The 23,765-nt window shown below is 42.1% G+C and overlaps 1 protein-coding gene across 2 annotated transcripts; it reads left to right on the forward strand.

The window, feature by feature from the left end:
- Positions 1-16,873: 16,873 nt before the first annotated feature.
- Positions 16,874-23,499, forward strand: LOC136098336 (myosin regulatory light chain 2, smooth muscle minor isoform). Of its 2 annotated transcripts, none has more exons than XM_065831646.2 (4): positions 16,874-17,027; positions 21,382-21,579; positions 21,803-21,964; positions 22,999-23,499. In XM_065831646.2, the coding sequence occupies exons 2-4, from the start codon at positions 21,396-21,398 to the stop codon at positions 23,169-23,171; spliced, it is 519 nt and encodes a 172-aa protein (XP_065687718.1). In that variant the 5' UTR covers positions 16,874-17,027; positions 21,382-21,395; the 3' UTR covers positions 23,172-23,499. The 2 variants fall into 2 exon arrangements, with proteins under 2 accessions (XP_065687718.1, XP_071660318.1); XM_071804217.1 differs by lacking the exon at positions 16,874-17,027 and adding an exon at positions 19,643-19,802.
- Positions 23,500-23,765: the final 266 nt, after the last annotated feature.

Raw genomic sequence — 23,765 nt, forward strand, 5'->3', positions numbered from 1 at the left:
TATGTAGCCTTAATTCTGTCCCTGTGTCTGATTACATGTCTGTACTTTCTACCACTTCTCCCAGCACGCAGCACACCCACACTACTTGGATGTGGATGCACATTGATCACCTGCTACTTCTCTCTCTCTTCTTCTTCTGCTGTTCTTAAAACCTCTACTGTTGTCCACTTTTCATCTCCAAAAGGCTGAGATATGACTTAATATGGCAGAAAAAAGTGACATAGGGACCATTTTTGTCATGCAAAGCACTGTTGCGTGTACAGCCTGGCCCCATCTGTGTACTCAGCTTCTCATCTACAGTGGATTTTGTTCAGTGCTTCAGTCATTTCAAATGAATGCTGAAAACAAATCATTGTCCAGCTGAGCTAAAAATCTTTGTACTTGTTTTACACCAACTACTTTGAATCTCTTCCATGCTTTCTCACTGCTCAGTCTCTGTGGAAACTGAAAGAAGATTTTGTATGTGCTTGTAAATTTGACAGGCATATGTAATACAAATTTATTCAGAATATGTAAATTGTTAAGGAGAAACATTCTGTTGCTTTTATTTTTTTTCCCTTAGTCTGATGATGTTTACTGTTCCTTTGCATAAATCACAGCAGAGCTGTGGGATCCAGAGAGATACAAGATTCAGGCTTCCTGTGTGAAGTCATTTGTCAAATCTCTTCCACATGCTGATGTGATTTCAAAAGAATCACCATTTTAGATTTAAGATACTGTATCTCATATCTCCCAGTTGTTTTATATTCTAAATATTGCTTCATTTAACTTTTATTTATGAGCCTGGATTTTTCATCAGTTCTCATTTTCTTATGTCAAAACTTTTCCGTGTAGTACCTGTCATTGCCACTTCAGCTAAACTGGAATTCCCTATATGTTTCAAATTTGACTCCTTTCCATTTGAAAGAATAGTTTGCATTTTACCCATTTTATGAATTTTCAAATAAAGAATTTCTGAACGGTGGCCCATAAAGTATTATTTTCTTGCCATGTTTGAAAACGGGGAGGAAGACTGCAAATATAAACGATATTTACTTTAAAACATTTTTATTTTTAAAAAGTCTTTTATCCAAAACCATCAAAGATCAGTCTAGCAGACAAAGAACATAATTTCAAGTAGAATCTGAAAGAAAACCCAGCTGCAGTATAATGGTTTGCAAAAGGAAAAGCTGATTTTCTCCACGCCTGTGGGTCCTGCTCTTGCAGCCACTGGGTTTTCTGAAGTACTAAGTAACTATGAGCTGGAGAAACCCTGCTGGAGGCTCTCGCAGATGAGTAGCTGTCAGCTGTCACTAGTAGGCTGAGACAAAAACATTCTCAGTGCTGGATAAAAAAGTGAACCTTGAGAATGTGATTAGCTTGCTGTTCTTTTCTGAAGTCCAAGAAAACAAACTCATCCAATTAATGTTGCAAAACACCTCCATTTTGCTGGTAATTTGGTACTCCTCCAAAAACCATAGGAATCTGGGAAATTTTCCCAGTCTGTAACCATCACTGCCGCATGCTACCCACGGCATAAGAATCAGAAGTCTCTGGTTCATATTTCTTCTTTTTTTTATAGAACATTTTTCTTGTTATTCTGTGCTTTTGCTCTATTTTCTTCTCTTTTTCCTCCCTTTTCCCTGAGTATTTTGCGCTTCACAGGATCTTAGTATTGCTTGACTTCATAAAACACTATTTTCCTTGCACCAGAGGGAATTGCTATTTAAAACAGTGCCCCATCAGCAGAATTTCTAAATCTAGCTCTACTTCAGTTGCAGTTTTCAATCACACTTCTCTCTAATGAGTCTGAATTGTGTGCAGCAGTATAAAACCAGCCTTTTAAGCTACTCTGATTGGTTTGCATGTCTGAAGTAAAATAAAAGAATGGTTATTACTTCTATCAGATTGCATTTGTGTTCTTGGAACAATATTCAGTTGCCAAGCAAGTCACTACTGATCTTAGGCAGAGAAAAATCTCTCTTGGAAAAATTAAGCCTATGTGTAAGTAAAGGGCTTCGGAAACTGGTTAAGTTTTTGTGAGATAAGACTGCTGGTGCTAGACAGAGGACAACTGTCCCATCATTTTACTGTGTTCTCTCTATTGGCTGTTATTTCTACAGGGTGTTTCACGGGATGGATCCAACATGTTAAAATTACACAAAGATTTACAAATGGCTTCATAAGTTACCAAGTTTTAGTAACCTTTTTACAAATGCTTCGTGTTCCCTGCACCTGCTGTACGGGCCATAAGAGTTTCATTCACGGGCAGTTCGTGGTTGCAGAGACATAGTGATTTCAAATTGGGTCCATCTTTTTGAAACATCCTGTAATTAACCTTACATTCATAGAAATTTGCATACTCTTTTCCATCTGAGTGTGCCGTAATTTCAGTCCAGCTAACAATTCCTGGTAATTAGTTTACTATCAACATACAGTGTAGCACATCTGAGTGGCAATTTGGATCTACAACAAGAATCACAGAATCACAAAATAATTCTGGTTGGATGAGAACTGAGACGTCTCTCGTCCAACCTCCAGCCCAAAGCAAGGTCAGCTGGGAGATTCAGCTGTGAGATCATCAATGGCTTTGTTGATTTGCTTCTTGAAAACCTCCAGTGATGGAGACTGAACAAACTCCCTGTGCAACCTGTCCCAGTCCTTGACCATTCAACTGCTGAGAGATAGAAGCATCATCTATAGATGTTTGCAAGTTTGTGGTTTCCCCTCCAGAATCATGGCCTGGCTCTTTGTTGGCATTTTAAAAAATACTGTGAAAAATACTGAAAAAAGTCCACTTGAAGGTCTGATGACAAATTTGTTTTAAAAATCTCTGCAGTCTAAACAGTTCTGTATTTTAGCTTTCTTGTTACTGGTTCAGATCTGCCAGCATCAAAGTCAGCCCTGGACCCAGAACGTTATCAGTGGCACAAAGCAAAGTGATTTTGCTCCATTGCACAAGTTCCCAGTGTCTAACCATGGCTGTAAAGCTGTCCTTCAGCTCAAGGGCTGACTTTTTACAATAACAGGCTCTGAAGAAGATTTTTAAGTTATTTTTATATAGCAACCCAATTGCCCAATTTTCCATCTCCCACTCTTAGGCCCTATCTCGTGCTTTCTGAGCTTTGCCTTACCCCAGAAAAACAGTGGCAGAACTCACATCAGTGTGCTGGGAGCATTTGAAGTGTTGTAGCTGGTGAAAGCCTCTCAGGAGAACAGGTTTCCCTACAATCAGTGGGCTGCCATCACCAGGTGGGAGATTTTTCCTAAGAAGGCACAGCGGGAGATCTGGACGAACTCTGGACTTTGCTTCAGGAAGGTTTAGAGCTGCATCACTGCTAGATTGTCACAAAGGCTCACAGAGTTACAGACACTTAATATGAGCAAGCTTACGGTGTCCAGAAACACCGTTAGGTCTTCGGCTGCATGTCCATATAGAGGATGTGGACATGAGAAGAAGGAAATAATCTGTCCATAGGTTCTGAAAGATCTGTGTACCAATGCATGGAAGCTGAAGCGGTTCCAGGAGTTTAATAACCCATATGAAGGAAGATTAACTTCTTGATGCTGGACAATGACAAGGGTATTTACTTTATTTATTATAACACGGAAAGCACTGAGCTGTAGAACATACTGCAAGCTGTGAGAACATAGAGCTGTGGCAATGCTAAGCATTTTAAATTTGAATCTGCTCACTCAAATTGCTGAATACATTAATTTCCAGAGCACTGCATCTCCAAATTATGTGTATAATTGATAGATCAGCATTCTGAATGTAAGCTCAGACTAGCTAATCAGCCACACATTATTTGCATAGATCAGTGAAAACTGCTGAAAGCAATATTGATATTCACTATCTCTAGTGAATACAGCAATGCCTTATTTGTTTTCTGTTTTTTTCTTCCCAAGTGTCAGATACAAGCATAGTATTATTTAACTGAAAATAACTTTAAAGTACTGAGCAAACCAGCTCTGCAATTCACAAAGCTATTTAGTTTCAGCCCCCTCTTGGCACAAGTTCTTAAAACAAAATTGCAATATCAAACTGATCTTGGAATACAAGTAATTTTACCTAGGAGAAGCAATTACCTGGCAAAGACACCTCTTAAGAATCCCACAACACTTCAGGAAGAAACAATATGTTAGGGTGTTACTATTCAAGATGTAGTATTCAGGGATCTCATGAACAGCACTGAGTGAGCTGCATATACACTTAATTAACAGCCAGCTTTTAATAATGGTGGACTTAGAGCTCGTGGAGAACTAAAGATTCATTCACCATTATCACAGCCTGAACAGGCAGATGTAGGGCTGACAAATCCAAACACAGTCTCGGGGAATAGCACCGGAGGTGTTCAGGCGCAGAGGGGTTATTGTCTCCCTGCCTTTTCTACACTGTGATCTCTGTCTTTTCAGTGTGTCCATGCAGGTACAATGACACAAGGAGATATGACGTAAGAGACAAAGATGTGCAAGTCTGACCAGAGAATATAGTGCTGGAAATGGATTTCAACCTCCAGTTGTCTAAGACAAATTTGCAAACATTAAAGTTCTACCACATAACTGGCTTTGTAATTTTTCCTTTCTTTTTTTTTTCTCCTTTCCCTGCATCACAATTAAGTGGAGCTCTACTGCTAAAGTGCATTTGCAAACTATTTGATATTTAAACCTTTTGAGTCACAGAATCACAGGATGTTAGGGATTGGAAGGGACCTCGAAAGATCATCTGGTCCAATCCCCCTGCCGGAGCAGGAACGCCTAGGTGAGGTTACACAGGAAGGCGTCCAGGCGGGTTTTGAATGTCTCCAGAGAAGGAGACTCCACAACCTCCCTGGGCAGCCTGTTCCAGTGCTCTGTTACCATCACTGAGAAGAAGTTTCTTCTCAAATTTAAATGCAACCTCCTGTGTTCCAGTTTGCACTCATTGTCTTACCATTGGTTGTCACCGAGAAGAGCCTGGCTCCATCCTCATGACACTCACCCTTTACATATTTATAAACATGAATGAGGTGAACCCTCAGGCTCCTCCAAGCTAAAGAGACCCAGCTCTCTCAGCCTTTCCTCATAAGAAAGATGCTCCACTCCCTTCATCATCTTTGTGGCTCTATCAATCAGTCTACTGCTGGTAGCTGCATCTTATTCTGAAAATAGTTTCTCTTAGAGTTTGTTCAGTAGAGCAGGTCCATCCCTATCCAGTGCCAGAACTACCTTCGCTGTCTAAGGAAGATATTGCAACCTAATTCTCTGCAACAACTGGAAAGCTGGTGATCTCCTTGCTTTGCTTGGGTTTCTCCAGCTCACCTGGTACAGGTGCTACGTGGGCAGCTTGGCAGACATTTGAAACCTGCCTGGGAATCCAGCATTAATAGTCTGCATTTTTGTCACAGAATGACTTTCATTCAGGTGTCCTTATATACTCCTTTTTTTGTGTGATTAACATTACCTGTCTCCAGTTCAAGAAGCTGGAGAGACACCAAATCCTGATTTTTGTCTTTTGGTGAGTCTCTGAATTGTTCTGAAAAATGCACTGTAAAAATCTTTGTCTGCATATGCTCTTGTTACTTGATCTCACTGTTGCTGGTAGTGAGTTGGCAATGGGGTGGAAAAGTATCTTGTGTCCTTTTTTCTCCTTTTGAATTTCTTATAATAGTTCCTCCAGCGCTCTTCCCCTGTGTATTACAACAGGTTAGATGAGTAACTCAAAGAACTACACACAGAGGGCTGTACTCCTTATGGATAGGCACGCACTGTACGTGATCCTAAAATGCCCATGAATAATAATTGCAACACAATCTCTTTATCGCAAGAGATGCGGCTCTGCACAGTCCATTACAGTGCTAACCCCAATGGGTACAATTCCTAATCTTTATATCTATCACGAGAAAAACAGTGGAAGGAAGATAGCCTCTAGAAATATCTCCATGTACATACAGTCTTTGGATTAATTAGAAACGCTCTTACAGATAACAGCATAATCTTTGTAGGAATAATTAGAACAGTGATATGGACCCACAACACTCAAAGTTATTAGATAAAGTTAGGAGAGTGTGGAGTCTGGAGTTCATATCATTCACTGTGTTATAGAGCTGATGCCAACCCAAGGACTAAATGTGCACAGGAGAAAATGTGGGGCATATCTTTGGTTACTATTCATAATCACATGCAAAACCAGAGGGGAAGCATTTGTCCACTTATTTCCTATGTGTCTTATTTTCTATGAGATGGTCCACATTTGAGCCCATGTGTTGACCATTTATCACCTCCTGGCAGTTCTTTGAATTTTAGCCACCGTTACTGTACTCATTCTTGAAAAAAAAAAAAAAAAGATTTATTTAAACATTGCTTTAGCTCTGGCCAAAGAAAATTAAAGTTAGCTACAAGGGAGAGATAAAACCGAACAGTTCAAACCTATTTTCACATTCTGTGGTTTTATGAATTAAAGTTTTAGGTTGCTTAACTTGCAGAGGCTGAACTTCTTGAAAGTTTCATATTCTGATGGGATTTGGGGAAAAATATTTGCAATCAATCCACACTGGAGGAAAATGACAACATTTTGGGACCAGAAACACGTTATTCTTAAAGACTTTTGCCAGTATTTTCTTTTATTTATCTACATATGATGAAGAAGTAGTTTTCACCAAACCATTCAGAGGCACCTTGAAATTTTTAATACATTTATTTATGATTACTTCATCAGATCTGAAAGTGCCATTAAAATAAAATACACAATGAACCATTTTTCAGCTGAGATCAGATTCCTCGGATTTTGCCTGCAGAAAAGAAGTCAACTTATTAAGCAGCACTTTACATTTCCTATCAAGAAGCAAGTCCTGCGTTTGGGGTTTTGGAGCAGAAGGGTGTGTGTGCTGCTCCGACAGCGATTCGGGACAGGCAGCCGAACCCCCAGCCCCGGCCATAAGCCCTGGGCAGGTCTGAGAACAGCCCTGCAAAAGGTATTAGTGGCTTCCTGACGCACAGCTGCTTTTCTCCTGCATCTGAGTCAGATTTTCCTCTCTAGGGACTGTTACACTGCCTGGCAGAGTAAATACAGAGGGAATATGTAGAATATATCCCTTCCCTCACTTAATGCCATCAGGGACTGCTGACGAAGCACAGCTGTGTAATGACTGCTAGAGGGTTAATAACAGCTGCTGATGAGTTCCAGAAATTCCTGGTGGAGCAATTAATTTTTTTTTGCTGCTGGGTTGCTAATGAAGAGGGGAACAAATGTACCTGCTGGCAATGTTCGAGTGAGCAGCATCTGGTCTCAAGTCTGTGCTGGCTGCCTTGGCAGGGGGTTCCTGCCCGAGAGGGTGCGGAAGCAGGGGGAACCCAACCTGTCCCCTGTTCTCCCCCGGCAGCTGCTCCAAAGGGAGCAGTGAGGGCTGGGCAAGCAGAGTTTGCTGGGAAAAGGGCCAGGCAGGGGCTTCAAACCTTCCAGTTGGGAAAGTGAGAGCTTGTCCTTTTCCTTGAAATCGGGACAAGGGGAGGAAAAGGGGGAAAAAATAATTCTATTACATCTGTCAGCTACCCCAAGAAGGCATTTTGGGGTGCAGTCTTGGGGGAGCATGGTCTGTCAGCAGCTCTTTTGCAATGCAAGACACTCACAAGAAGGCTGCCTCTAAAATGTGAATATCTAGAGAGACTGCAAAACAATTTTTTCAGTTCCACCCACCATTCGCAATCCTGTTCACCATTATCTCTCCAGAGCCATGATGCATGGGGTCAGATTACAGTTTGGGGTGGAGTGTTAGGCAAATGATTATGCTTTCCCTCATCCCCACTTTCAGTTGGAGAAGTTGAGTCAAGTGACACATGCCATTTCACCTTATCATCTGGTTTCTGGTCACAAGGCTGCTTTCATGCGTAAAACAGCCAGAGACTTAATACCTTGTTTTTAAAAGTGAAATTTCCTTTAAAAAAGGCACAAAAGATATCTCTCTATAACCAAGGGCTTTTGAGAGGTCTTTCCAGCTCATCTATGGAAAAAATGGTATTTCCTTCCATAGCTGGCAACAGGGAGTCAGTGGAGTTCTAGGTGCAAGCAGAACATTCAGATAATGTTCAGTGGGCTTAGCTTAGAATCATAGAATCATTTAGGCTGGAAAAGACCTTAAGATCATCAAGTACAACTGCAAATGTAACACTATCAAGTCTAACACCAAACCACATCTCTAAGCACCACATTTACACATCTGTTAAACATCTCCAGGGATGGTGACTCCACCACTTCCCTGGGCAGCCTGTTCCAATGCCTGACAATGCTTTCCATAAAGGATTTTTTCATAATATCCAATCTAAACCTCCCCTGGTGCAACTTGAGGCAATTTGCTCTCACCCTATCATTTGCTACTCAGGAGAAGAGCCCAACACCCTCCATGCTACAACCTCCTTTCAGGTAGTTGTAGACAGTGATAAGGTCTCCTCTCAGCCTCCTTTTCTCCAGGCCAAACAGCCCCAGTTCCCTCAGCTGATCCTCATCAGACTTGTGCTCCAGGCCCCTCACCAGATTTGTTGCCCTACTTTTCCTTACAAATAGGAAAACTTCAAAATATTTTATTTTAAAAGCCTTTATGTCTTCCATTAATTTTCCACAGTCTTCATTAAGTCCTCATTACTTTTCCTATGCTACACAAGGGAGAGAGCACATTCTTGGTCCTAACATCAAAATTAACATGTTCCTGTGGCTTATTGAAGTTAACTTGAACTAGGAAGCCTGGCTAGAGAATGAAGGTGTAACCTAGGGCTTTGCAAAGCTAGGTTTAGTTTGCAGTGTTCATTTGCTAATTTTTGCATTGTAATTTGTTTGTTCACTGCTGTCGATATGCTCATTTCATCAGTTCTCAACAAAAAAGTTTCATAAACAGTAAGTTCTCCACTGACTTTCAGGTTGAAAACCTCACCCCAAATCTCATTTTTCCAGCTCTTAGCCAGCTCTAGAGTATTTGTTCCCATGTACTCTCCAAGCACTTGGATATTTTATTCAACCCAGATTTATTAAAAGCTTCTTTATGGCATGTTCTAAATTCAATCCAGATTCAGAGGAAGATTTGCAAACCTCATCTGAGTGGCAGGTCAGCTCTGGCTCATCAGGCTCACCCAAGTACCTCTGCTGAAAACAGAGAGATTAAATTTGTTCTACAAGCAGAAAACGTATTTACTACACGTGTTGTTGATCTCTATGACGTTGTGGCTGTTACTGCATTTGTAACTTTGATTGCAATACTGTAAAACAAAACACTTTCTTTCAAAAAAAAAAAAAAAATATATATATATATATACACATGACCTTTTCATAAAATGGACACACTGATTCCTAGCCTGTGCAAGAGAGATGGCTCAGAGCTGCATCCCAGGTGAAACTGTGATGTCAGGTTTCACAGAGCTTTAACAGCTGTGACAATCAAAGCTCTTGGGAAAGCTTCTGAAGCACCCAGAGCTTGGAGACACCTCTGCAAGTTTCTGGTGATTGGGAAGAAGGAATTAGCAGCTCTAAAGCACAGTGAAGAGGGGTTACTGGAGCAAGGCAGAACTCCACTGGGTGAAATGTCCAGCAATTTCTCTGGGTAGAGGTGGGAAGACACTCTCTGCAGGTGCTTGCGGAGCTCAGGAGCACCCCAAGAGTCATCCTGGAGCCCGTGACACCTGTAGGGTCTTGTCCCTTCCTTTCCCAGGCCACAGCGGCATTTAGCCCCAAACTGCTTTAACGTAATTTTACAGCTTCCCCTCCTGCCTGCGGTGGTTGCGCTTTCGGTTCCTACCTAAATGAGCAGCTCCCCTTGCTGGTGGCAGCCAGTATGGGAGCTGACCCCCTGCTCCGGACGGCTCGTAGTGACACAAACGCGTCCATCTCAGGGTCGGAATTCTACATCGAGGTGAGTAAATCATCATCCCGCCCAGAGCCTGCGGGCAAGCGGCAGCAGCAGGGCTGGGGTGCGGGTCTCTGGTGAGGGGGGAGCTGCCGGGCAGCGGACCGTGAGCCCGGGCACTGGGTGCAGGTGCTGCCGCCCTGCCGGGGTCTGGATGGAGGCTCCGTGTCCCTGCCTTCAAAAGGACAGGGCGGAAAGGTAGCAGGCTGCTGCTGTAAATAAAGCAGGTATCTTCCTCCTGGAGCAAAGCACAGGCATAGGAGCTATTTCATCTTAAACGCAGTACAGTCAACATCTGCAGCGATCAGGGCCTTTTATTACACACTCTACGAGCGCCTCTAACAACTTGTACTACATAGAACCTTCTTCAGTGTCTGGGTCATCTCACCAACCTGGACTTCGGTTTATGTAGGTTCTTGTACTTAATATTTTAGGTACATGTCTGTCCTTTTAATGTACAACGTGTATTTTTATTTTCTTGAAACATCTTTATATTATTTAATTTTATAAAGTGGAGCAGTGTGTGGTATAGAGTAGTATTTTTACTGCTTCTCCGTATTTTTTTCCTCCCTAACAACACAACTACCTCTTGTCTGCTGGAATTAAAAAAACAAAACAAAACAAAAAAAGCAGCAGTAGATCTACTTTTTTTGCCCATTACAGGTTTTAACTCATTCTTATACTGGGGGGAAAAAAAAATAATAATAACAAAACAAAAAAAGCACAAACATTTCCAGTACAAGCCATATATAAATTACAGGATGAGGATTACTATGGGAGATTAACAAATGAAGGAACGCTGCTGTGGTGAGCGGGCGTGTCTCACTTGACAATCGAGGAGGCCTGGGGGGTCTGCACAGCCTGTGGGTGAGAATTGTCTGCACTGCTCCCAAACCCAACCTGCTCACACAGCATCTTTTGTGCAACCCCAGTTACTGCACAACCCGGGTAACCTGTCAACAGGTAGCTGAGGTGTCACAGAAGTGGTCCCAGAGCAGAATGAGCACAGAGCATGGATGGGCCGCTATTCATTTTACTTCCAGCGCATGCAATGCCCAGTGCGTGGCTTAACTCCTTGTGTTCAACACTGGAACTAGGCTTTGGAAGGACAAATCTGCTTCACACATAATGAAACAGTACAAAATGAGAGAGAGATACACTTGCAAGATCAAAACTAAAATAACATTGCAGGGATGTTCAAATGAAAAATATTCCTGTAGTACTGAGGACACCTGAGGGAGAAAAAAAAAAATTAAAAAAAGTAGTGTGGCCTGGGGGAAAAAAGTGATGTAGCAGATAGAAGTCTCTGGAAATAGCAAGAAAGATAAATATAACATCTGACGTCATCCAGCATACTGTAATCAAAGGTAACTGCATTTTTAATCATTACTTTGTAGTTATTTGCTGTTCAGCAATACCAGAGGACTAACTCACTGCATAGACAAGCTGTTTGGTATGGACAGCCCACCAAAGTGCTCTTTTTGAACGCTTCAAACACTTTGGTCATTTCTCCTTCATGTGCTGTCGCTCATGGCCTCATGGTGTGGAACAGCAGCTCAGCTTAGACAGTGCTTTTGTTCGGTTTGTTCTCAAGTGTATTGGCGTCACTTTGCATTTTCAAGGTGTTTCTTTCCTTCAGCTGTGAGTGGGATGCCCGAGTTGTGCAGGAAGCAAATGGACAATGAGGACAAAGCAGCTCAGCTTGCACGGAGTAAGCAAGCAGCAGCACTTCTGGCCTCTCCACAGACACACCTTCACAGGTCAGTGAGGCACAGGACCGTATTCCCATGCAGCAGGGCCATATTCCTCTGCCGCATCACCTTAGGAACAGCACCACCAGGCCTGCGATGTGGCACCTGCCTTCCATGCGCTGGTATCAGCTGGAACTGCAGTGTTTAAGTAAACTCACATCATTCAGTGTAGTGTGGAAGATGTGCATTGATTGCTGGAGCTGGTACCAACTCAGAGCATGTTCCTTCTTTCCTGACTGCCAGTGTTGGCAATCCCGGGAATGCGACAATAGTCTGGCTTCCTTGGTTTATTTTGTTTAACAGTCTGACTATACTATTGTTTACATAACTGAATATCATAAAATAATATATTCTCCTGACCTTTACTGCAAATTTATTAAGCTATTTTATTATTTTATATTGTTTTTGTTGTTATTTAACTACTTCAGTAATTGTTTCATTTCTAGACAAAGAAAATAAAACATTTGAAAAGCATCAGACAAACTGCTAAGTTTGATATATGGTTAGAGTAGGTAAATCATCTACCTGAGGACAGTGCTCAGCTTTAGTTTCTTTGAATGCTCTAGGTCCCCCTGAGTTGTTTGGGGTTTTTCTATGAAGTATGAGCTTCATTAAAGTATGCTTCTCCCAGTAAAATACATCCTCAGGGAGGAGACACAGTAACGAAGAGATGTGATGTTCTGGCCCTTCACTTCCTTATGGCTGGGATTTTGCTGGTTGCAGACTCTTCTTGATAAATTGATCTAACTAATTTTAGGCTGCTGTTGCCAGCCTGGGTTGCAATATGATCATTTCCATGCAGAGGAATCGTAATGTATGTATGTGGAAAACACTGATCTACATGCAGAGTAAGGTATTACTGAGAGTGAGAAGGTCCCCAAGAGTATGTAGAAAGCAGCAGTAGACTGTGAAAAGACACAGAAGATGCAAAATGTGGTGATGTCAGTGACCAAACAAGCCCAGGAACCAAGACCCTTCCCCAAACAAGCCTCTGCAGAGGAGCTCCTGGGCAGATGCCTGCTAGCCAGGAAAGGGGCCTAGTTGTTCCATTAATACAGTACTTACTGCAATTAGACCATCGACACACACACCAAAGTGACACGAACCTGGAAGGATTAGGCTAAGTCTAGCATATATTCAAGACTGAGTTTACCAGCAGCCTCGGAAAACTGCCTCCTTTAAGGACCTCTGGCCTCCGAGGAAGAAGCAGGTAAGTCCCTTTAAGGTAGATATTTAAGTTATTTAGGTGTTCAAAGACTGGAAGCTCACAGGAATTTTAGAAGTGTACAAGCTTCCAAATCCCATTGAAGGTAGACTCCAAAACTACTTCGCTTACTGAAAATCCTTTTACATTTCCATCCACACCTTTAATATTTATGTATCGTTGGCTGTCTAGCCCACCTGTGCTTCAGTTTCACCATCTGTAAAGTGGAACTCATAATGCTTTTATACTGTCTACAGAAGCTTAATGAGAACTAATGAGGAAGAATGTTACAAACAAATAATGTGGGTTTTTTATAATTGGGTGGTTTGGGTTTTTTTTGGAAACAAGATTGTTCTTCATGAATCAATATTACTGCTAGCTGTATTTCTTAAAGATGCCTGAAATCTAGTGAGCCTATAAATTTCTCCCTACTTCTCAAAATACAGGGTTGCATACCTTTTCCAATTAAGAAATTATTCAGAAAAAAAAAAATCTTAAGAAAGGTCAATGGGCAGTAAGGTAAACTCACCTATGGTAATTTACAGTGTAGGCTGAAGTCCTCTGTGATTAGTCAATATATTAAGTATTACTCACTATGTTAAATATTAAACCTAGCAGCTATTCATATCCAGACACTTCAGACACAGATCCCAGGTACGAAGGCTTATTCTGACAGGTCTTCCTACGTATTCATTATTCACATTTTATCCTTCAATTGTTCTTTTATTCATACATTTTTCATTATTCCATTTTTGGGCAAGTTAAAATGTGGTGTTAGAGTAGGTCATAACAATAAATATAAATAATTGGGTTAATATAGTATGAATTTTTGAAAAAAAAATTAGGAAAACATTGTTATTTAATATTATCTATTGCATTGCTGGATAAAAATACAAGCTCTAATATAGATACAGATTCCCATTCCTGCTCTTATCAGGGCTAACTCTGCTAAATCACACATCAGTTTTGCCACTGACTCCAGCAGTAGAAGTGTTGGACTCCAGAAACATGAGAAACAAAGATGTTAAAAAGTGGTTCAGAACAGGCAGGAGTTTTGTATGTGGGACAAGGAACACCCCATTGCTGGATCATAAGAGGAAAAGTTGTCTCAGCTCCAGTGGCATAGCTGCTCTGCGACAGCAACGTGTATGCTGGGGTGAGGTACCACCTGGTTTGATGCAGAAGACTCATCCCAAGCCCACGGCATCCCACCCGTGCAAGAGAGAAACACAGGAGATGTGAAAGAAGCCACCGCGCTTGCCTATAAGTAAAAAATGCTGCTGACAGCACCAACAATACGGAATACTGTGCAAGCAGAAGAATCATAGAATCACAGAATAGTTTGGGTTGGAAGGGACCTTCAAAGGTCATCCAGTCCAAACCCCCCTGCAATGAGCAGGGACATCTGCACCCAGATCAGGTTGCTCAGAGGTCCGTCCAGCCTGGCCTGGAATGTCTCCAGGGATGGGGCATCTACCACCTCTCTGGGCAACATGTCCCAGTGTTTCACCACCCTCAGTGTAAAGAATTTCTTCCTCATGTCTAGCCTGATTTCCTCTCTTTGAGTTTAAAACCATTGTCCCTTGTCCTATTGCAACGGGCCCTGCTAAAAAGTCTGCCCCCATCTTTCTGATAAGCCCCATTCAGGTACTGAAAGGCCTCAGCAAGGTCTCCCCGGAGCCTTCTCTTCTCCAGCCTGTCCTCACAGGAGAGGTGTTCCAGCCCACTGATCATATTCATGGCCTCCTCTGCCCCCTCTCCAGCAGGTCCATGTCTTTCCTATGCTGAGGGCTCCAGAGCTGGACACAGAACTCCAGGTGGGGTCTCAGCCTTGGCTCAACTGGGACTGGTGCTGGGCAGCTGAGCAGAGCTGTTCCCCAGAGCCACATGTTCTGCCCAGCCCTCCCCTCTCTGCCCCAGCCAGGGAGCCCCCGTGGGGGCACAGCCAGGCTGCTCCACCAACCAGTCACTCAGTTCAGAAGTTTTATTTCTGTCAATGAAGTCAGAAATATGGGAAATCTCTCATTGCTTTCACAAACTATGTGAGAACTGAATGTGTCTGAGACCTCTGGCCACCTGTACACCTGGTGGCTTTGTCCAAGGCAGGTAGAAATTATTCCAAAATGGGATTACAAACTGACATGAGCCCTTTTTCTTAGGAAACTAGGCCAGGTACGCAGCCTTACTTAGTGTCTTTGAACCCAAGATAGATGAGTAATTAACTTGTTAAAGACAAGTAATTAACTTGTTAACAAGTCTTACAGCTGTACCAGCTCCATCAGTCATTGCCACAGCACCTCCTGAGAATGTACCACAGTGTAATAAAATGATTTTTACATTTTCTTGGGTTGGTTACTGGCTGCCCTGCACCACCATGCTCCCCTGTCAAAGACAAACAGGAATATGATTTATTTTTCCATCAGAAAATGGCAACAGCCGAGGCCTGTGCTGCTTTATTGACGCATGGAAACAACTTTACAACCTATAAAGTCATAAACTTTACAACTCACAAAGTTATAAAGCAGGTATGTTTATTTCAACGTCAGGCGCAAGGGGGATCGTTCCACCATTCATGTGCAACTTCTAACAATATGAGGTGTGTTTAAATACAGTAAGGTGTTATATATTCATAATGACCCCAGGAACGCCTATACATATTCATAACCTTTCCCCGCTTCTTATGAAAATGAGTCCCAGGTAATCATTTCCATAGTCTCCACCTTGACCGCGCCCTGTTGCGCCTGCACAGTGCCATCTGGTGGTCCTGAGGAGGGGTCTTTGGGGGTCTTTGGATGAAGGCTCCTTCAGCTTCGTCACAGTGAACTTTTTACCTTTGGCTCATTATGTTGAATTGACTGGGACCCAAGCTGCCAAGTCGATTGAAACCAGACTGGCGCCCCCTTTTGCTGTAAATCTTCGTTATCTTGTCTCCTCAAGTTTACAGCTAGGTGCAGTAAAACTTATCTTGGCATTCGATGGGGTTCTGTTTTTCTTAACATAAGTTTACATAAAGCTCTAAACTAAGCACTTATTGTGTGGCTAAGCCTTAAAGTGTTAGTTCGTTAGTAGGCACCCATTATATGTTTAGTTAAAGCTTAAAATGTTAGTTCCCTCAATCATTATGAGGGAACTACAACTCTAAAAAGCATTGAGCTACTAGAGAGAGTTCAGAGGAGGGTGATGAGGCTGGTGATGGGCCTGGAGCACAAGTCTAATGAGGAGCAGCTGAGGGAACTGGGGCTGTTTAGCCTGGAGAAAAGGAGGCTGAGGGGAGAACTTATCGCTGTCTACAACTACCTGAAAGGAGGTTGTAGCATGGAGGGTGTTGAACTCTTCTCCCAAGTAGCAAGTGATAGGAAGAAAGGAAATGGCCTCAAGTTGTGCCAGGGGAGGTTTAGATTGGATATTAGGAAAAACTACTTCATGGAGAGGGTTGTCAGGCATTGGAACAGGCTGCCCAGGGAAGTGGTGGAGTCACCACCCCTGGAGGTGTTTAAAAGGTCTATAGATGAGGTTCTTAGAGACATGGTTTAGTGCCAGAGTTACGTTATGGTTGGACTCGATGATCTTAAAGGTTTCTTCCAACCAAAATGCTTCTATTAAAAAGAGGTGCTTGGGAAAGCAGCACGAGCAGCAGTTGGGCGGTGTGCGCGGTGACAGACGGCCGGACACAGACGCCACTCCCCGGCGGCCGGGACAGGCGCGCCGGTCCCAGTCTGGGGGGGAAGGCGGGAACACCGCCCAGCCGCGGGGCGGGGCGAGGAGATAAGGCCCCGCCCTTCGCCGTGAGACAGGCGCGCAGGAAACTCCCGCCATTGCCTTACAAGGGCAGACGCGGCGCTGCCTCCGCCCCTCGCTCCTGGAATGCGGTGACCGCACCGCGCTGTACCAACGCTCCGGTCTGCCGGGGAGGGGAATGATAGAGCAGAGGCTGAGCCTGTGGTCTTGACCTCATCCACTTGAGAAGGCCCAAGACGCCTGAGAGGAAACGTGAAACAGACAGTCACCGTTCGGACAGGCCTTTAGCACGGTTTCTGCCGCGGAAGCGACGAACCTGATCGCCAGTTCCTTCCCTTCGCCCCCGGCCTCTCCGCGCAGATGGTCTCGCCCACTCCTTCCTTCCTTCCTGTGTGTCGGCGGGGCGGCGGCCGCTCGGTGTCCGGAAGTGCTGCTGTAGCTGTTCTCCGCCGAGCCCGCCCGAGGAGTCTCTCCCGCGGCCGCCAGGTGAGCAGGGCCAGCGGTGTGCGGGGGGCCCGGTGACCGTCCGCGGGGTCTGGAGGCAGGGGGAGGTGAGGGGTGCGCGGAGCCGCACACAGTGCGCGGGGCAGGGACACCTGAGGAGCCGGGCCGGTGCCGGACCGGGGGTCGCTTGCGGCATCGCTCGCCTCGGTTGCTTGTCTCCGTGCTGCTGGGCCCGTGGGCTGCCCTGTGAGCGGGGCTCCGGGCCGCTGTGGCGGGCACGGACACCCTGTGGGAAGGGATCGGCTGTTTTCCGGCTGTGTCCTCCCTCTCCAGCCGGTTCCTCACCGGTATTTAGAGGAGGGGAAGGGCAGGTCTGAAAACTGCTGCGGTTGGAAGAGGCTGAGGTGGCAGGAGAGGCCATGAGTCCTTCCCTGCTTAGGTGTTGAAATAATTACGGCCTCAGCTAAGCGGTTAGAGAGAGTTCACACTGGTTGACACTCTAACTTACAGACAGAGGCTTCGTGGAGTCACAAAAAACAGACTGTGAGGCAGGTTTGACTCCTGTATAAGGGTTTAGAAAAACTTATTAATGAGGAGCATATTAAGATGTTTTTCAAGACTAGATGAGGTTGTATAGGATAGTGGGTTTCTTTGTAATCTCTTCATTGAGCCTTGCCACAGGTCTGCTGGAGTGCACTGGCCTTATCATTTCCTGCTGCCACCCAGACCGCAATGGATGGGCTGTGGCACTGGATGCTGTAACTGGTTACACGGGCAGAATTTGTGATTTAGTTTAGAGGTTGGCTTTTGAATTTGATGATTTAAGAGACAGTAACAGTTATATCTTAGCTTAATAAAGCTCCCAAATTTCTGGTAGTGTTAAGATGTTCCGTACTAAGTTTTACGTAGAGACTTTCTTGGGTGTGTTTTTTGTGTTGTGGTTGTTTTTTGTTTGTTATTTTTTTTGTTTCATTTTTAATTTTGAGTGGTAGACATAGTCATTATAAAACCAATGTTGAAACATGAGGATGTTCTCTGAAGCATAACTTTTGGTCACAGATCCAACTTGCACTCGTTAGTGGGTTGTAAAGTTTCATATTCTTGTCTGGCTCAAACTCTTTAGTTACTCAGTTCTGTCACCTTCCAGGGCTTCTCTTTTTTCTCAGAGATAAGGAGCATAAGATGACTTTCTGTGCTCCTGTAGTTTGATAGCTATTGCTTCATTAAGAAAATGAATGTACATTTACTAAATGAATGTACATGTACAAGCAGGAGAGAGCAGTGCAGTGTGGTTACTACCTCCCTAGTCTAGTGAATGTAGGTTTTTTTTTTTTTTTTTAAATATTTGAAAACCATCCTAAATAAAGGTTATGTTTATGGGAATATGGTAAGTCTTACAGGCAAGATCACACATTAGTAGTGTCTTGAACAGTTCCCAAAACAAGGCCCAGACCATTCCATGCATCGTAGTATTAAACAGGGACTAAACCTGCCTGTTGGGACTTGTACGGTCTAATGTGAAGTATATCCACTTTTTATCTACTGAAATTCTTCTATTTTCAGCCTGTACTTACCATTTCAATTATAAAAGCATTTTTTTTTAAATAAATGACCTGGTGGATTTATCAGATGAAATCCTGTTTTCTCTAAAATTAATGGGTCTAGTGCTTGACTGAAATGAGGTGAGTTCTTGTTCATTACATCATTCACTGCTGTGCAGAGAGAGATAGTAAGTGCAAACACTTGAACTTTTTCATCATCAATTGATCTCTTTAAGTAAATGCACTGTTGTCCTTGTTTTTCCTGAACACATTCTGGTTTGTCACCCTCATTCTAATAGGGTTTCCCAGAGCTGAGTGCAGTATTTCAAGTCCCAAACTTATGCTGAAAGGCACTACAATGCTGCAAGACCTAATGTTTCTCTCTATGCAGGCTGGCAGGTCTGTTCAAGTGAGAGAGTTGTGTCTTCTGTGTTCTGTGTCCCTGCTGGAGAGAAACTTAGAAAATACTCATGCAAGTATTGGCAAGTTTTTCATTTTCTCCAGTACAATATTATTCTGAAATGGCAATCTTCTGAACAGAATTAGAAAGAATGGGGCTCTTTTCCCACCATGTGTTGCTACAGTCAGCAGTACTCTGATTTTGTTACGTCGCTATGATGAGGATTGAATTTTAAGTGAGAGAAGTGCAGGTTGTGGCTTGCTGCGAGCGCTGCATTGCAGCACAAGGGAAGTAAACTTTGTAGTTTACTTTGAGTAGGCTGCATCCTGAAAAGTATTACTTATTTCAGAGAACAGTTATTAACAGATATCCTTTGACTCTATTTTGGGTAATGGAACTTTTAATCAATAACTCACAGGTTAACAGTAGTTTCTATGAGTGTTTAAACTAAGGTAAGAAAAAAAAAAAACCCTTAAGTTACACACAACCCTTGACTGCAGCTTGGAAGCAAACTACCTTTATTATCAGCTGTCTTCATAAATATCTAGATGTCAGGAGTTCATATTTATTTGTTGAACTGTTGTTGGAGGCCAAATATCTCAGATAGCTTGTGGTTAGTGAATGCAATGAAGAGAACTTCAGTGTTGTTGAATGATGTGTAGTTGCATTTCATAGGCTATTTTTAGTTCAGGACATAATGGTGTGTTTTAGACGTCAGAGGAACGTTGGATATGCATATGGGATTTAAAAGTGTGGAATTAGCAGGGGAAATCAGTAACACCCTTTGTAGACAGACTGAGAAGGACATAACCATGGAATATCCTTTTATGATCCAGATGTTTGGTACAGCATGTCATGGATCTGATCCAAAGCAAGGTAAAATGTCTTTCCTTTAATTAAAACCAAAAAAGCTAACTGCTTTTTGCCTGAATATTGGATTGTTTGACCATATGAGAGAGTTTTTTTGCTTAATTTTACTTCCTTTTTAAAGGCTGAATCTGAGTTTAGTGACTACAGTCATGCTTTTCAGGAGTCTAACAGAAAATATAGTAACTTCAGGCAAACTATCTGAGAAACTGTTGGAACTGTGCGGTAGCTCCGATTAGAATTGTATTGTTGACTAGATATTTTTAAGTTATAAAATTAATACTTAGTGTAAATTTTTAAATGTTAGTATTCTTGTGACTACAGGTGAAGCTTAAATTTGTCCTCTTTCAGGACATTTGCTGCAGGCATCTTGTAGAAGGAGTCTGGTTTGCATGACATTTGTTTGGGTATAATAAAGGATTGTAGCAGCATTAGATAAAACTAAAGCGTAGAGGTGTACAAGTCTCTGAGAAATGACATCTGACATGGTCTGTCTTACTTTGATCCAATAGCAATGTTGAGGTCTTTGTATTTCAGTGAATGACTCAGCTTTTCCTGTTGTACTGTCAAATGGAGTTGAACACTACATGTTATAAACACTAAAACAGTCAGGGTAGAAGCAAGGTTTTCCAGTTAACTCTTTCTATTTAGCTGAGAAGACACATTTAAACTACCATGTTTATTTCTTCATTTGACAGCTCAAGGGAAACAGTCAAATTAGTATATTTGTGATACGTGAAACTATATAAAGATTGAGAATATATAAATGTGTTTCTTTTAAATTATCAGACTTTAAAAAAACTTCATATTTTTAGGACTATGATGTTATTAATTCATTTTAAAATGCTGGCACTTGCATATGAATTGTATAATAGCTCTGCTGTGTAAGAAAATAGCCATGTAGTGCTTTTGAACCACGTCAGTGTCCTTTTTCTAACACACACAATCCTCCAGCTGACTTTGAAATAAAACCAGTTGGAGTTCCCTGGCAGATCTCTTTTCCAGCCCCAGCACCATCCCACAAATTTCACAAAAACTTCAGGCTCTTGTCAAAGTCATTCTGTGTCCTGAGACCTACTGCTCTTCTAACAGCAGCTATTCTAACAAACTGCTATTCAGAGCCTCATTTTTTTTGTTTGTTTCCTCCCAAATGTTAGTTTACCATCCTGCTTTATTTATTGAACCACTGCATACCATGCTGGGTTAGCAGCTCATATCCTTCTATGTGGTGAGTCAACAATGTCTTCAAACCTGCTAAATATGTTGTCATCTTAACTGGTAAAAGGTGAAGATGAATATTGAATCAGTAATGTAAGCACAGGATGAGTTTTGTTTCAAAAACTATTATTTGCTCTGGTCTTTAACGTAGCCTGCTATTGGCCTACAGTGCCAGTCCCTGAATCCTGAAAGACATTATGCTTGAGAGCAAATTAAGTCCAAATGAAAGAAAACGGAACAGGAACTATTAAAATAAAGGTGTATTTTGGGGTATTTGCTTGTAACGTGGAACGGATAAAGGAATTCCTTCCGCAAGGACTTGTAATTTGATTTAATAAGGCTAACTTTGCATATGTTTCTTTCTCCCTAGAACCAACAGCCAACATGTCGAGCAAAAGGGCAAAGACGAAGACCACCAAGAAGCGCCCTCAACGCGCCACTTCCAATGTATTTGCCATGTTTGATCAGTCGCAGATTCAAGAATTCAAGGAGGCCTTCAACATGATTGACCAGAACAGGGATGGCTTCATTGACAAAGAGGACTTGCACGACATGCTCGCCTCCCTCGGTAATGTCTGGAGGGAGGGCAGGGGGTTCTGCCACTTGTCTCTCTAGCTAATAATTCTCTTTTGTCAATAGGATAATATAATATTTACTAACCTATTGCTCAGGGATCTGTTACCATGACTCTCAGCTGTGAATAAAAGTGATGAGATTTTATGAAAAATAAAGGCTTTGCTTGTGTATCTGATCTTGAGGTGTTTTTTAAACTACGTGTATGTTCTCTGCAGGGAAGAATCCAACAGATGAATACCTGGATGCCATGATGAATGAGGCTCCAGGCCCCATAAACTTCACTATGTTCCTTACAATGTTTGGTGAGAAGTTAAATGGCACAGACCCGGAAGATGTCATCAGGAATGCTTTTGCCTGCTTCGATGAAGAAGCAACAGGTACGTGGATGAGATAAGTGTATGTGTATTAATTCTGTTACTTTTGTGACAATAAATACTTGTATTCATAGAAGTGGTGATGAATTTGTTAACTCCGAAAGTTCTAATTTCTGCAAACCAAAAATCTTGCTATGTATCCTCAGCAGCTGAAATTGTTTTCAAACACTGAAACTTAAAATGCCAAACTTCTGGTACTTCAGTTGTGTTGTTCAAGACAGGAGAAATGGAAAAAAAAAGTTGGTTGGGAACCAGGGCCTTAAATTTTTCCTAGCTTAAAATTCAGCTTTGGGACAACTTTTGTAAGGAGGTTCTGTGTTTTCAAAATTGTTGTGCTTTTATGAAGAACTTTTCTGTTGGCAACTTGTATCCAACTTCCCTCTGTGAAGCTGCGCTTAACGGAGAAGAAAATTGATTCCAAAAAAACCTTGTGTGACTCACAAGAGTGCTGACAGAAGGAATCACAAATTATATAAAGCTGCTTGTTTAATAAACAATGCCAAAAATGTATTCTTTGCAACCAGTCTAGTAAATCTGAGTTTTGTCACTGACTTAAGATCAATTTAAAATCTTGGAAATATTTCAGGCTTCCTTGTGTTTCATGCATTTGTTGAACATCAAAAGTCAAGTTCCTTTATTTTTTCTTGGTGGTTTTCATTAGGAATGTTCTAGACAAACAGATGCCCTTTGTGTAAAATGTACAGTTGTTAGAAGGCTCTCAGTACTACCAGGAGTACAGCCCTGCTGTTGGGCAGAAGGTCCAATACGTATACTGACATATTTGTGTATTCCTTGAAACAACTTGGGCAACTTGGAGTAGCGAGACCGTGCAAATGAACTAAGAGGCTTGACTTGATTGAATGCTTGTAATTATTTGGCAATTTTAGTAATAGGCTTTAATGGCTTTGTTTCCATTTGGCAACAAAGACTGTAGGCCTCTTTTAATTGAAACAAAGAATTCAAGGAAAGAAATTGTCTCCTAGCAGAATAATGTGAAAAATTCCTTTATTTTAATGTCCTCTGACTTTGTGTTCTAGGGTTCATTCAGGAAGACTACCTGCGGGAGCTGCTGACCACGATGGGAGACAGGTTCACAGATGAAGAGGTAGATGAGCTGTACCGAGAGGCACCCATCGACAAAAAGGGCAATTTCAACTACATCGAATTCACGCGCATCCTGAAACATGGAGCAAAAGACAAGGATGACTGAGCAAAGCTCCTGATACCTGCAGATTATCTCTGCTTTACACTTACATTTATTTTTGAGGGTTTCTTCCTGATAGAACTTGTTGCATGCATTTAGCTTTACAGCTTTTGCCTTTCTCAATGTATTTATCTATTCCAGGCCATTTAGGCCCATTTGCACCTGTGTAATCAAGACTGGAAGTGGGGAAAATATTGGGAGGAAAAGGATATGGGGACAAAAATATGTGGATTTGGTAGTCCAAGAAAATAATCTCAGTGTTTCTGGTTTAGCTGGGTTTTTACATTTTTGTAATAAATGCCGTTTTGAAATAAAGATTGCTATATAGATAAAATACCTCAAGTTACTTTGTGAAGAATGACATTTCTATTATGCATTTACAAATACAGATGTGTTGGTTTTTACTTGCAGTTGCAAATCAAGGTAGAAAACTCACTTTTGTAATTTTTTTTCAGTGTCACATGGTTCTGAAATGCTTATAACATTGTGTGCTGTGGTTTTGGTTTGGTTTGTTTGTGTGTTTTTTTTTTTTTTTTAAATCCAGGTGTACAAACCTCTTTTCTCAGGTTTTTGAAGTGGCATCTGACTGGTGCAAGTAGT

Source organism: Patagioenas fasciata, chromosome 2, assembly GCF_037038585.1.
Source record: "Patagioenas fasciata isolate bPatFas1 chromosome 2, bPatFas1.hap1, whole genome shotgun sequence".
NCBI lineage: Eukaryota > Metazoa > Chordata > Aves > Columbiformes > Columbidae > Patagioenas > Patagioenas fasciata.